The sequence below is a fragment of the Lutjanus erythropterus genome, chromosome 20 (genome assembly GCF_056507025.1).
Source record: "Lutjanus erythropterus isolate fLutEry1 chromosome 20, fLutEry1.hap2, whole genome shotgun sequence".
Lineage (NCBI taxonomy): Eukaryota > Metazoa > Chordata > Actinopteri > Lutjaniformes > Lutjanidae > Lutjanus > Lutjanus erythropterus.
The window spans coordinates 32326983-32340467 of NC_139336.1; the positions used below are offsets into that span (position 1 = coordinate 32326983).

General features: G+C 37.3%; 1 protein-coding gene and 2 non-coding genes across 3 annotated transcripts; 2 read left to right on the forward strand and 1 right to left on the reverse strand.

Moving 5' to 3' along the window:
* Positions 1-3108: 3108 nt before the first annotated feature.
* On the reverse strand, positions 3109-7602 carry polm (polymerase (DNA directed), mu). Its single transcript, XM_084745723.1, has 11 exons — positions 7075-7602; positions 6222-6393; positions 5725-5823; positions 5460-5630; positions 5310-5381; positions 4882-5002; positions 4672-4804; positions 4467-4569; positions 4064-4363; positions 3901-3984; positions 3109-3312 (listed from the first exon to the last, which is right to left on the reverse strand). Exons 1-11 carry the CDS (start codon positions 7278-7280, stop codon positions 3226-3228), a joined length of 1548 nt encoding a protein of 515 aa, XP_084601849.1. The 5' UTR covers positions 7281-7602; the 3' UTR covers positions 3109-3225.
* Positions 7603-8122: 520 nt separating this feature from the next.
* trnaq-uug (transfer RNA glutamine (anticodon UUG)) lies at positions 8123-8194 on the forward strand. The gene has a single exon. It is a non-coding gene; the product is annotated as a tRNA-Gln (tRNA).
* Positions 8195-10021: 1827 nt separating this feature from the next.
* Positions 10022-10093, forward strand: trnaq-uug (transfer RNA glutamine (anticodon UUG)). The gene has a single exon. It is a non-coding gene; the product is annotated as a tRNA-Gln (tRNA).
* Positions 10094-13485: the final 3392 nt, after the last annotated feature.

The window sequence follows — 13485 nt, forward strand, 5'->3', positions numbered from 1 at the left end:
AACTCGTAGTTTGGTCCAGTGGTTCCCAACCTAAGGGTTGGGCCCCTCCGAAGGGTCACAGGATAAATCTGAAGAGTCATGAGAAAAAAAACAAACAAAGAATTTTACAACACAAACAACTTTTCAGAATAAAATATAATAAATTCAGTTTTTCATGATGCCTTTCATTCATTAAATTCAAAAATGACACATGTTGTTTTTTAGGCATGTTTTTGCAATGAATTTGCAGACACTGGTGAAAAAAGCTCAGAAAAGTTGTGAGTTTTTTTAAAATATTACAATTAATTAAAAAATAAAGTGAGAATAAAGCTCTATGAAACCTCACAACAACGGCTCAGAATTACAAAAAATCTAACACAACATATATTTTTTATAAATGTAATGTTTAGAGCTCAAACTCAAGTCAAAACAGCACAAAACTGCAAATAGAATTGATAAATGTCAGTGTTTCAGCACCTGTGACAAAATAATAAAAGAAATAAAAATATAAAAATAATGTGAAAGCCTTTCTGAGACGTGCAGGTCTGACTCTGACATTTGTGCAGGAAAGTGTTGTGATGATAATGAGCTGAAATGATTGGTCAGATTTGTTTCAAGGGAAACTGGGCAGAATTACAAACCTGTGCTCTGCAGAATTCATGGAGATCAGTTGGATTTGATCAACATCGTAACCTCCTGGACTGACTGATTATAACCATACCTCTGGTCTTTTTTGATCTTATATTAATTTTAATTGATTATATTTTATTTTTTGTTGTTTTTAGATGCAGTTCTTACACGTAAAATTCACCTTGTGTTTGAAACAATTCATGGAAAAAAGTTTGTTTTGCCACAAACTGATTTTACTGATAAAATACAGAAATATTATCAACAAAACGTCCCGAATCTGTAAGAGAATGTGATCTCTCTGTAGTAAAAGTTGTCATTTTGCAGTGAAGTGCCTCCTGCTGTGACTGATTTCTGATCCTTTGTGAAATGATCAGATTGTTTGCACTGATGCATCGATGTCAGAGCAGCATGTGACTGTTGGAGCTGCTGCAGGTGTCATGAACACACATCAGCACTGTTTGTGTAATTACACTCACAGCCAGAAGGGGGAGACAAACACTGCAGGTTTGAATGAAAACAGAAGTTTGAAGGGAAAATGTCTCTTGACATCTGAAACATGACTGGAGGAATAAACTACACAGTGATGTTGTTGTTTTTCATTTCAATAAAAGCAGTTTACAAAGAAAACTGGTTTAGAATCAGTGATTTTTCATGTTGTTTTGTGTAAAATCTAAATGTGACACACGACTACAGTAAAAAGTATAATACAGTTTGATATTTTCCTCTGAGACGTGCTGGATTAAAAGCACAAAGTTCCTCTGACTTGTATTTAAGTTCAGTAAATGAACTCGATGACTTTCCTCCATGTTTGCGCCTCGTGGCGTCTCTGTTGTGGTTTTGTCTTTACTGTCTGTTCAGATGAGACGAGGAGGACGTTGTAGACGACGGGTCACCGGGTCACAGGTGTTTATGAGAGGAAATGTTCCTCTGAAACCAGACGACACGCGGGAACATCAGCATGATCACGACTTGTTTGCAGAGCTCTAACCGAGGGCTGAACAATTTAGAAAAAGTGTCTGATTGTCATAATTTTTACTGATATTAAGATTAATTAATTTATAATTTTTAATTTTTTAATTTATAATTTATAATTAATATTACAGGGAATTCCTTGGCAACTATTTTGATAATCGATTCATCAGTTTGGACCTTTTTTCTTTTTTTTTCTGATTTCAGCTCCTCAAATGTGAATATTTTCTGGTTTCTTTATTCCTCCCTGACAGTAAACTGAATATCTCGGACTTTAGGAAACACTGATCGACATTTTCTGATATTTTATGGACAAAACAGATAATCGATTAATGATATAAAAGACCTGCAGATTAATTGATGATCATCAGTTGCAGCCCTACAGAGAAGAATCTGATGTGTAGACCAGCGATTCAAATAAACTTTTGATTAACTGTTCAGCCTTATAGTCTTTACATTTGATTTGTTAACAGAATATAAAATATCAGCAGACACATCTGTTAATATTTAATTGAAACATATTTTATTGCAAAAATACGAGCAGAGCAACAGATCAGCAGATAAAACAAACATCTTAGAGGAACTCATGTTACAGAGGCAGCAGCGTTTATTATCTCAGTTTATCAGAAACATGAAGCTAAAATTACTTCAGTCAAACACAACAGTCCTGCAATAAATCCTCATCCTCTCATTGTATTTCTTATTGTCTCCAATATAAATACATTTAATAAACTAGAAAAAATAAACTAGAATCACAGACGTTTTTTTCTTTTTTTCTTTTTCAAGTAAGTTTTCACATTATAAGGAATTTGGCTCAAAGAAAAGAAAAAAGGCAAAATCATAAATACAAAATAAAAATGTACAATTAACAATATGTAAAATATACAGTATATTCTTCAGTGAGCAGAGCTGCAGCTGCACAGTGTTTAAAATAGGATATTGATCCTTTATTATATAAATTATTAATTTTGCAAACACTAATTCAAATTGTTGCTGCTAGAATATTAAAACTGATAGTTTGTTGAGTCCCGTCTGCACAACAGTTCACTTTAATAAAAACAACTGAAGTGAGATGAACGGACTTAAAAAAAACTTCATCTTATTAGACAAAACTGATGTGACAAAGTTTTCTTTTGGAAACATAATCAACAGCTGAAAAAATTAAATAAATTACAATAAATGTTTTCACAATAATGCAATAATTTCATATTGTAACATATCATGTTGTGATAAAATTGTAATGTGATTCAGAGAAGTGTTCCTCTTATTTAAACGAACCCTGTTGATATAAACAGGGTGGACAAAATAATGGAAACACCTGCACTTATAATGCAATACAATTCAGCAGCAGCACAAACTACATCCTCCAAAATGACCCTGCAGCTGCATCAGAACCACTAAAGGAGGATTTACTGCAGGACGCTGAAAAAAACGGAGTCTGAAAGTATCATGAACATGCAGCATTTGTCACTCAGTTTAATTTCATTATCTCATCAGTACCTGAAGCTAAAACCCAGAACGATGCACAGCTCTGTTTCGGGTCTGAGCAGCTGAGTCTGTGTGAACTCTTCACCCTCTTGTCTCCACGTTAAAACAATCCTCAGATGGTTCCAGCGTCGCCCTCCTGCAGGAGATCATCGGGTGCGTTCAGGCGTTTCTCTCTGACGGTGGAACGAACTCCAGACCGAGATGAGCGAAGATCTCCTCCTCTGACGTCGCTCTCAGATACGTTCTCTGGAAGAACAAAGAAAAATAAAACGACATCCTGCTAATTCTGCAAGAAAAAAGACAAAGTATAAAATATGTTAAAGGGTAACTTTTTTCAGGGAAAATTAAATAAAATAAAAGAGTTTTTTTTATGTGGAACCTGTTTTCAATAATTTAGTCACAATGAGAATGAGCTGTGAACCCGACTCATCGTTATTTCAGTGCCTGAAAATTAAATGATTTTAATTAAAATATTAAAATCACAACCATTGATTTTAATCACTTTCACTTAAATGAACTGACTGTATTTTTTTAAATACATTTTTGAAGTTTCTAAAACTCAAAGCTTTAAGTTTATTTAAGGATGAAAAGTAAATTATCTCAAAGTTCAGAAGTTGGTAAAAACTTTTTCAAACTTTGAGAGTTTGAGTTGAGCTTAAAACTCAAAAATCTACTGAAGTTTGTCACCTTAAAATTTTCTCAGCTTTTTTGTTTTTACAGTGTAGAGCAACGATAACTGGAGATTAAACTGCTGGTTTTAAGGCCTGTGTGTGTGTGTGTGTGTGTGTGTGTGTGTCTGTGTGTGTGTGTGTGCGTGTGTGTGTGTGTGTGTACCTGTCTGTTGTCATACAGAGCGTGGCTGCTCAGAGACATGTTCTTCTCGTGTCCGGCCCAGCGTCGCAGCTCTCTCTCAAACAGCTGTGGAGAACATGGAGTCAGTGTCTCAGTCTGTTTTCACCGTGGAACCTCGTGTTCTACATCATTCATGAACCGTCACCTTGGATCCCGTCCAGCCCAGCAGAGCAAAAGCAAACTGGCTGATGGGAGAGACGACCAGGTCCACTCTGACAGCTCTCCACGGTCTGCGTCCGGCGGCGGGTTCTGTCTGATTCGCCTTCGGTCCGCCTTCATCCGAAGCGCGTGGATTTGGATCAGGTGTCTCTCGTTTCTCCTGTCTGCTCAGTTTAAAGATGGACAGACACCTCTCGAAGCGGTCCATGTTGGAGGAGGGCCGAGCCGGACCGTCTTTGGACTCCAGGTAAGAGTTCCTGCTGGTTTTCTGGTACAACAGGAAACCCTGAAGAGACAAAAAACTGTTTGGTGCAGAGAGAATGTGGCAAATACAGATCCAGTTTCTTAAAAAGAGACACGACTTCAGCAGCCAGTGACTCTGAGCTCACCTGTGATTCCAGCCGGGAGACCACTTTAGGCATCAGTCCCACCTCCCTGCCCTCCTCCGGGTGAGTTATCAGGAAGTCAACATCATGGCCGCTTGACTTTCCCCTGTGAGTATTATTTAAACAATTTACTCTCTGACACTGAACACAGAAAGATGAGACTCTCCTAGAAAACGTAAAGACGCTTCAGGTCAAAACTGGCTTTCACCTCCTGAATCCTCCAATCAGAGTCATGCGTGCGCCTGGTAACACAGACCGAACAGCCTCCTCCACGATCTCAGCGATGACGTCAGCCTCAGCCTTAGTGACCGGCTGGTTGAGGTCATCGTAGTGCTCGAGGCCTGAAAAGACGAGAAACGGTTGATTCGGAGGGAGACTTGATTAAATACAGACTGAGTTCAGACTGAGACGCACACACCTGCCTGCTGAGCCCGATTGAGGGTTTGTCCTGAATCCTGCAGCTGCTGAAGGCTCAGTATCCCGTCTCTGATCCATCGATCTGCCGTTTTTGATCCGACTCCGAAAATACCCGTTAGAACCTGAAATAAACAAATTATCACCGTCACTTGTATGATTTTATGATCATGTCTGAACTGTGTGTGGTGTGACGGTCGTGCAAACGGCGTCCACTTTGAAGTAACCAAAACTGAACTGGGTGACCAAACTCTCATCTCAGTTTTGTAGGATCAGGATCACATCTCTTGATTCTGAAATACCCAAATCTGAGATTTACTCCTGTCGGTATCATTCTGATCTGGATTAAAAGTTTTGGAATACCGATCCCCTGGTGACCCTTCAAACCTTCCCTGAGGGCTGGACGAGGACTGTGACCATCAGCTGACGTACCTTCAGTGCTTTGTATCGCTCAGAATGCTTTGTAGATTCAACTTCGCTTGATGCTCCGTTCTCCAAAATATCCTGCAAGAACAGAATAATAAATTATGATTAAATCCTCTTGTAATAAAGGAGGCAGAGGAGGGGAGATTTTCTACTGACTCTGATGACTCTGAGTGAATGTTCTCCGAGGCAGGGCAGCCCTCTGAGCTGCGTCATGGCCGTCACCGGTTCGGGGAGAGCCTTCAGCACGGCGGCGGCCCGTCGGAACGCGACGCCTCGTCCTTCCTCCTCGCTGAGCTCAGCGTTTTCAGCCAGGAGAGACAGAGCGTCCTGAGACGGAAGACAGAACAGCTGGATGATATTTTCTGTTTCTGTTGTTGTGTAGGATGAGTGTGTGTGTGTGTGTGTTCGCTGGGGGACGTACGGTGAGGACGGTGTTGTGGTTTTCCAGGGTGGTCCTCCTCTGACAGGCGTAGCCGGGTACAGAAAACGCCACAACCTCTGCTTCATTAACCTGCAGCTCCTGAGAGACACCAGAGTCAGAAAACAGCTGGAAAACTACAACATCTGTAAACATCAAACTGCTGAAACTAACAGTTTAACAGTTAATTCAGTGTTTTTATTTAACACCATTAAACATTTCTGTGCAACTTTGTCAAAAATTAGTCATTAGTCAAATTGTCAAAATTTAAGAATTTGAGTTTGGCTAAAGACAAAAATCTGTTGAGGTTTTTTTTTAAGCTTTCTCAATTTTTTCATTTTTGCAGTGGAGACAAATAAACAGAACTAAATGACATATTTATTGCAGAATAACATTACTCAGCAAAATGTGATGATTTTTTATATAGATAAAAGCAGATCAGTGTGTCTTTAGTTGTGTCAAAAGAAATTTAATCAAAATGTCAAATTAAAAAAAAGCACCTGTAGTTTATGTCTGTCCAGTATTTCAACAGGATGTCCTGCGCGCATGCTCTCTGAGAACCAGCTGACGTCCAGGAGGTGAGCAGGAGTTCGACCTTTGACCTGCGAGCCGAGCCACGTCCTGACCTCCTCACCGCTGTTGTTCTCAGAAATGACGTGCGTGACACTCTCACTGTCAAAAAGACGAAATTCAACACGTGAAACAAAGGATGACAAACTTCCTGATGGACGTAAAACACGACACCATCGTCTTGGAACAGTTAGTCAGCTGGTTTTGGACCGCGGTCCACGACCTGCAGCTCCAGACCCGCATGTGGCTCTTTAGTCCTTCTCCAGTGAAAAAAAAAAAAAAAAGATGAAGTGTTTTTTTTTTTTATTATTTTCATTTATAATAGGTCTCCACTGTAAAAAAAAAAAAATTAAAAAGTTAAGAAAAATTTTAATTTTAATGCAACACACTTCAATAGATTTTTGAGCCCAACTCAAACTTTTAGATTTTGAAAAAGTTTAACCAACTACTGATCTTTTGTTGGGATAATTTAATAACTTAATCAATGATTTAATTTAAAACGTCTCAGTGCTTTTTCCTTGACTTTTTGTCATCTTCTTGAGTTCACTATGGATGCCAAATTAAGAAAATAAAACTCTTCAGGTAAAAGAGAGAATTTAAAAGCTGAAGCTCTAAACAGATTTTCTTTTTCTTTTTGTCCATAAATGTCTGTTTTGATTATAAAGGTTGCAGATCCCTCCTCTCGTGTCTAAACTCATGTCACCACTGACTTTCCATTACATTTTCATTTTTTTAAAAAGTTATTTATTTGTAATTTACATGTTATTATAAAGTTGATCTCACCTGAACGTCTCCTCCACCTGAAATCCTTTCTTTCGTCCGAGCTGAGAGAGAAAAGCTCTTCGACTGGCTCCCATTTTTCTCTCCAACAGGAATAAAACCACCTGAGGGAACTGGTTTGGTCCTTTATCTCCACTGATGTCACTCCCAGTGTTCCCAGTGTTCCCAGTATGTGATGGGATGACTTTTCTTCTCTTTAACGGCACCATGGTTCACTCTGATGTTCAAACAGCAGATAACAAGCCTACAAACATGTCGGGATAAATATTTGATTTGTTTTTTTGGCTAATTTCGACATTAGCCGTGTTCACTCCTGTCAGTCTCTCATCATTTATCTGTTAGTTTGATTTTAAAAAGCGATTTATCATAAAATATTCATGACTGTTCATAAAATGAGAGGACGTAGTTACGTCAAGGTGTCAAACGTAACGGATTTTGTCTTCTAAAGCAGGTTAGTGGAAGGTAAAACCACAACAAGCAGCAAAACTTCAGTGCAGCTGCCTTAAAGTTCCTGTGCATCGTCAAAATAGTTCCGACTGGAAACACGAGACGCGCGACACGCTCAAACTTCCGAGTGGAGGTGGAAACCAATCTGTGCCAAAATGAATAAATAAATGTTAAAAATACTTATGTTCAGCCAAACTAATGAAGCCTATTGGTGCCATTACAAAAAATATTTTTTAATTTTTACAAGGGAGCTGTGAGACAGATTTGTCATTGTTTTGGTGTGTAAGCATTAATTGAAAATATTAAAATTATAACTATCATTCGCTTTCACTTCAATGAATTTACTCTATAACTTTTTAAATACATTTTTGGGGGGTTTCTAAAACTCAAAGATTTTTGTTTATCTAAAAAGGAAAAGCAAATTATCTTAACAGAGGATTGGTAGCTGGTAAAACTTTAAACTAAAACTAAATTTAAGAATTTGAGTTGGGCTCAAAACTCAAAAATCTTAATAAAATCTAAAAAAAATAACCTCTTTCACTTTTAGAAGAAGAAGAAGAGCCACATGTGGCTGCAGAGCTACAGGTTGCTGACCTCTGGTTCTGGTTCCATGGTGTAATGGTTAGCACTCTGGACTTTGAATCCAGTGATCCGAGTTCAAATCTCGGTGGAACCTCATTTAAACAAAACAGACGGAAAGATCAATGCACACTGAAAGAATTTAAGAAGCAGTGTGTCAGATTTGGTGATGGTTTGCAGACACCTGTTGCCTCACCCTCCCCTTCCAAGAGACCCTACAGAGAATCTTTGATATGATGCTGCTTCTCTCTCTCGTCTTTCATTACTCAGACATATATAATGACACTCACTGACTTTAATACTCAAGTCTAAGTTTTCTCAGCTCTCTCAGAAACAACTTGGCTGAGAGTCAAAATTCTTAAGTCATATTAATCTCTCAAGTCGTTTGCATCTGGTCTTTTGCTCCAAAATGTCAAGTTTTAGTTTTTCTCACTAAGCCTGGACGCCGATTATTTCCCCCCGAGGATGTATTTGACTGATTGAATAAAAATCACAGTAACAGCACTGCCACAAGTGTTTCACAAATTTGCATGTTGAAAGTGATGCATCCTGAACAGCAGTGACTGATCCCCTCGTGATAAATACATGCATGAATACACACAGATACATGAAACCAACAATATTAATTCAGCGTAGCTGCAACTGGGTCTGCAAACTGGACTGGATTTTGCAGCCTCAATCAGCAGATTGAGAGCAGCTGAATGCAACTGCCTGTTTTCACCTTTAGCAGGGTTTGACTTTATGACTTTATGACCTTCTTACAGTCCGAGACAACGATAATGTTTAAACTTAAAACTTAATGAAAGCAAGATGCTGAATCTCACTGCAAAATAACAGTTTGATGGATTTGAACAGCTTTCAGAGAACTTGATATCTACCATCTGTGTTAATTTTGGTAAAATTTAAATTGAGTTCCAGCTGTTTTGTTTCTTGGATCCTTCAAAGTTGATCCATCCAAAGTTTTGTCTCTCAGGATTAATGGAGGTGAATCTTCTGCAGACTCCTCCTTCAGTCTGATCCTCTTTGTCTCTTCGGTTGGTTGAGTTCCTCAGTACTGAAGATGGTCCAGTGGGGAAGGACGTCGACTGGCGGCGTGGAGACGTGGGATCGAACCCCCGGCTGAGACTACCTGAGGTATGTGACAAAGGTGTGTGTGTTTGTGTGTGTGCTTGTGTTTAAAAAACTAAAACACTCAAAACAAAAACAAACCTTAAAAATAAAAATATAAACCCGCCCGAAAGCGCCTTGCGTACATTTCTCGTCGTCGTGAATTTCCGCCGTTCTCCGATTTCATCACCGCTGATCTTCAAGGGAACAAAGAACAGGTAAGTCCAGGTGGGTCGAGCTGGCTGGCTTGATAAAAGCCAGCTAGTGAGACAGGTTTTTGTGTCTCACAACACTATCTGAATTATTTTTGACTTATTATTTAATGTAAATGATGCTTTCACATAAATTTGCATGTTGAACTTGAACAGCAGTGACTGATCTCTTAATAAATATATTAATAAATCTTCATAGTCTCAGTGATTTAAAGGTAACAGACAAAAAGATCAATGCACATTCAAACCCAAAGTGTTAAAGGACCAAAAGTGAACTCGCAGGTCTCAAACATGTTGCTTCACCCTCCCCTTCCCTTTGGAGATAACAGCTGTACAGATGTCTGACTTCTCACCAGTTTAATCAAACTAAACTAAATGGTTTGTGGGGCTCAAACAACCAAAGAAAACATTTTAGGAGTTCAAAACCTCTGTCTCTTTTCAGAAATCACACCCTAAATACTCCACAAACTTTATCACTAGCAGTTTCATGTTCTTTCTGCTCTTATGTTCCCCTGCAGAAGTGGCAGTTGGTGCGATCTTTCCACCTTTTAATAAAGTTTTAAGTATATTACTCGGTTCCTTGAATCTGTCTGCAGTTCTGTAGTGGTTCCATGGTGTAACGGTTAGCACTCTGGACTTTGAATCCAGTGATCCGAGTTCAAATCTCGGTGGAACCTCATTTAAAAATCAACAGACACTCAAACTGTGTTAAAGGACCAGTCTGTAGGATTTAGTCTTAGCTTGCAGATCGTCCCACCATGAAGGAGAACCTACAGGTCCTCAGATTCAAACCACCAGACTGAAGAGCAGCTCCTGTGAGACGGTCTCTTTGTTTTTTATTTTTATTTATCTCTACAATCAATTACAATCAACCAATCAAAGAGGGAACGACAGCAAAACCTTTTCCAACCTCGTTGTAAACAATAATTAAATCACCTTGTATCTTTACATCCTTGTGTCTATAGAACCGGTGTTCAGTTTGTCCTCTTTGGGCTACTGTAGAAACATGGTGGACTCAATGGAAGAGGAGCTGCTGCCTCATTCTAAGGTAACAAAAACACAACATGTTTTTTTATTTTCAGGTGCTTATACATGAATAAAAACATACCTGAGAATATTATATTTCATTTCTGACATATTTTACCAATAAATCCCCCTAAATCTGAGTCAGTGGATCTTTGATACCGTTCCACTGTCTTTGTCCTTCACTGTCTTTCTGTCTCAGGTCAGTTTTAAAACTGTTTTTATCAGTTTTGGTGCATTAATCCCACTGTGTATGTGTTTGGTCTGTCTGGGGTTTTATGATCTTTTTCTGCCCCCTAGTGGCCAGAAAGTGATTAATGCAGCTTTAACAGATATATTTATCTTTCTGGGACAGACACAAATGAAAAATAATTCATGCATATTTTCTATATTTGATGCATGAATGTGGTGAGGTATTCAAAATGTATTTTATCATGAAAAATAGCATGTTATAGCACATCATACAGTGGTAATTATAGCATTGTGACAAAACTTTGTGCACTCTTTATGCAGTTTAAAAACAGTAAAAAGTTCCTTCAACTTGACTTACAGTGTTGTAATTGGTACAAATCAGCTCTTTTACATGTCATCAGCTTTAAATGAGGTTCCACTAAGATTTGAACTCATATCACTGGATTCAAAGTCCAGAGTGCTGATCATTACAACATGGATCCTCCACACGACAGCAACATACATGATATCAGTGTGTACATCATGCAGAGCACATGACAGAGAGTCTAGAACATGTTCTGTGGACATCTTAAGTTGTCAAAAATTGGCAGGTAGGTTGCAAATTCCCTCCACCACTTGAGCAGACACTCCAAAAACACTTTCTACACTCCAGTAAACTACTTTATGAAAATCTTCAAAGACATACGACACTCAGAGGAAGGACTGAACCTGAAGCGTCTTGTTTGCAAAGCAGTCACGCTCTGAACTGAGCCACAGAGAACAGAGATAAAGATCAGCTGCTGAAACTTTTCTCCCCATGTATTTTGGTGTGGTGTTGAATCACCACCAGATGGCGCTCAAAGACCACAAATGAAAAAAAAAAAAAAAGATTATTTAATGTTCAGTTAATTCAATATTCATCAGCTTCTTTCTTTAAAATCTCTTAAAAAAAAAACTTTAACTCAATAAAATTAAAAATCATTTGGCTGGCACTCAACAATTTTAAGTTTCTAAACTTTTATTACAAATAATTATTCTGAGCTTTTGGTTTTACGGTGTAGTTTCAGATCTGCCTTTTCACACATCAGCCCTGGTGATTTCCTCAGTCATATGGTCACAGAAACCTTTTATAGGTCCTGTTTGGCAGTTCAGAATCACACCTTGCCCTCAGTGTCTGTGAGCTGAAGCTCTATAAACAAGCTAACACCTGTTCGTCCGTGACGCTGTGAGGGCCAGAAACTCATGATTCAACAATAGTTTTAAATTTAAGATGTTTTAAATAATTGTGGCGCGGGCAGAGCTGTCATGTGAAATCTGCCTCTACATGCAGCCCTGGTGTTTATGTGACTCAGTGTTTTATCACCACGCTGCGTGTTTCAAGATGTTTTCTGCTCCAACACACCTGAATCAAATATTCAGCTGTTTATCAGGTTTCTGCAGAGGCTTGATGACGGGCAGCGTTTTCACTTTCAGCAGGACCATGACTTTCCCAGGCTGTGGATCAGAGACACAAGATTTACTTCAAGTTTTAAATAATTATGACCCAGGCAGCTCTGCAGACGGACCTTCATGTTTTTATCATTTGTCTTCCTCCTCTTTCTTCTTCTTCCTCCTCAAAATGCATCATCTGCTGTCCAGCAGTTACAGTTACTTTAATAATTCCCTCTTGAGTGAAATTAAATTTTCTTCTTTTTTAAAAAAAAATATTTTGTTTAAATTGTCATTCTGCATCGAACACATTTCCATAAAATTAAATTCAGATATTGTGTGCATACATCAATCATCCATTTGCCTTATTTAGAGATTTGTATCAAACACACATTATTGTTCCAAACAGATTATTTGTGTTAATACGCGTCCGTCTTTAAATTGAAAAAAATGGTAAAGTAGTTGTCCTTTAAAATAAAATAAAAAGTCTCTGTCTGTTGAATTTAATATAAAATGAACTTAAAATATGTCGAGGCTTTCTGTAGTGGATTAACATAATAACATAATATAGAATAAAAGTATATAACATGACACAATATAATATAATTTAATGTACTACAGACTATAATATAATATTGGCTGATATAATAAAATACAATGTCATAGAACATAGTATTCTATGTTGAATAATATTATGTAATGAAATTTCATTTTTAAATAATGGCTTTCTATATTAAATATAATGGGAACAGTGTGATAAATTACAAAAGTACTTTTTAATAAATAGATCTAGATTTAACATAATAAGTCTAATCTAATGTAATCTAATCCTTTATAATATAATATAATATAATATAATATAATATAATATAATATAATATAATATAATAATAAGGTAGCCTAGAATACAATAAACTACAAAAATACTTCTTTATAAATAGGTCTTTATTTTGGATGTAACATAATAAGTCAAGACTTTATTATTTTATTTAATAGGCTTAATGGATTTCTATATTTAATCTACTCTAATCTAAAAGTATATAACACAACATAACATAATGTGATATTAATGTGCTGCATACATAATGTAACGTAACAGAATATAATATATAATTTAATTAATAAATAAGTTTTTTTTTTTTAAGAAATGGTTTTCTTCGTTGGCTAAAATTATATCACAAAATGAATCACTTTTTGAAGGGGGGGCTTTGTATATGAAATATAATATAATATAATATAATATAATATAATATAATATAATATAATATAATAGTTGTGTATGTCACTAAATGTGATTATAGTTACCATGGTAACTGTGTATCCATCCTGTCAGGATCATTTCAGTTGTTAAAGTTGTATAAAAGTTGTGTTAAGTCGTGTTGAACAGTGTGTTCTCAGTGTGTTCACTCCTCCCACTGATCATATGACCTCCAACACTCACTGCACT

Excerpts from the sequence above, each read along its gene's own strand:
- polm (XM_084745723.1), bottom strand. The coding sequence starts at position 7,280 with ATGGTGCCGTTAAAGAGAAGAAAAGTCATCCCATCACATACTGGGAAC. Across the intron at positions 4,364-4,466 it reads TCTCCCGGCTGGAATCACAG|GGTTTCCTGTTGTACCAGAA; the intron begins GTGAGCTCAGAG and ends TTGTCTCTTCAG. Across the intron at positions 3,313-3,900 it reads CTCTGTATGACAACAGACAG|AGAACGTATCTGAGAGCGAC; the intron begins GTACACACACAC and ends TTGTTCTTCCAG.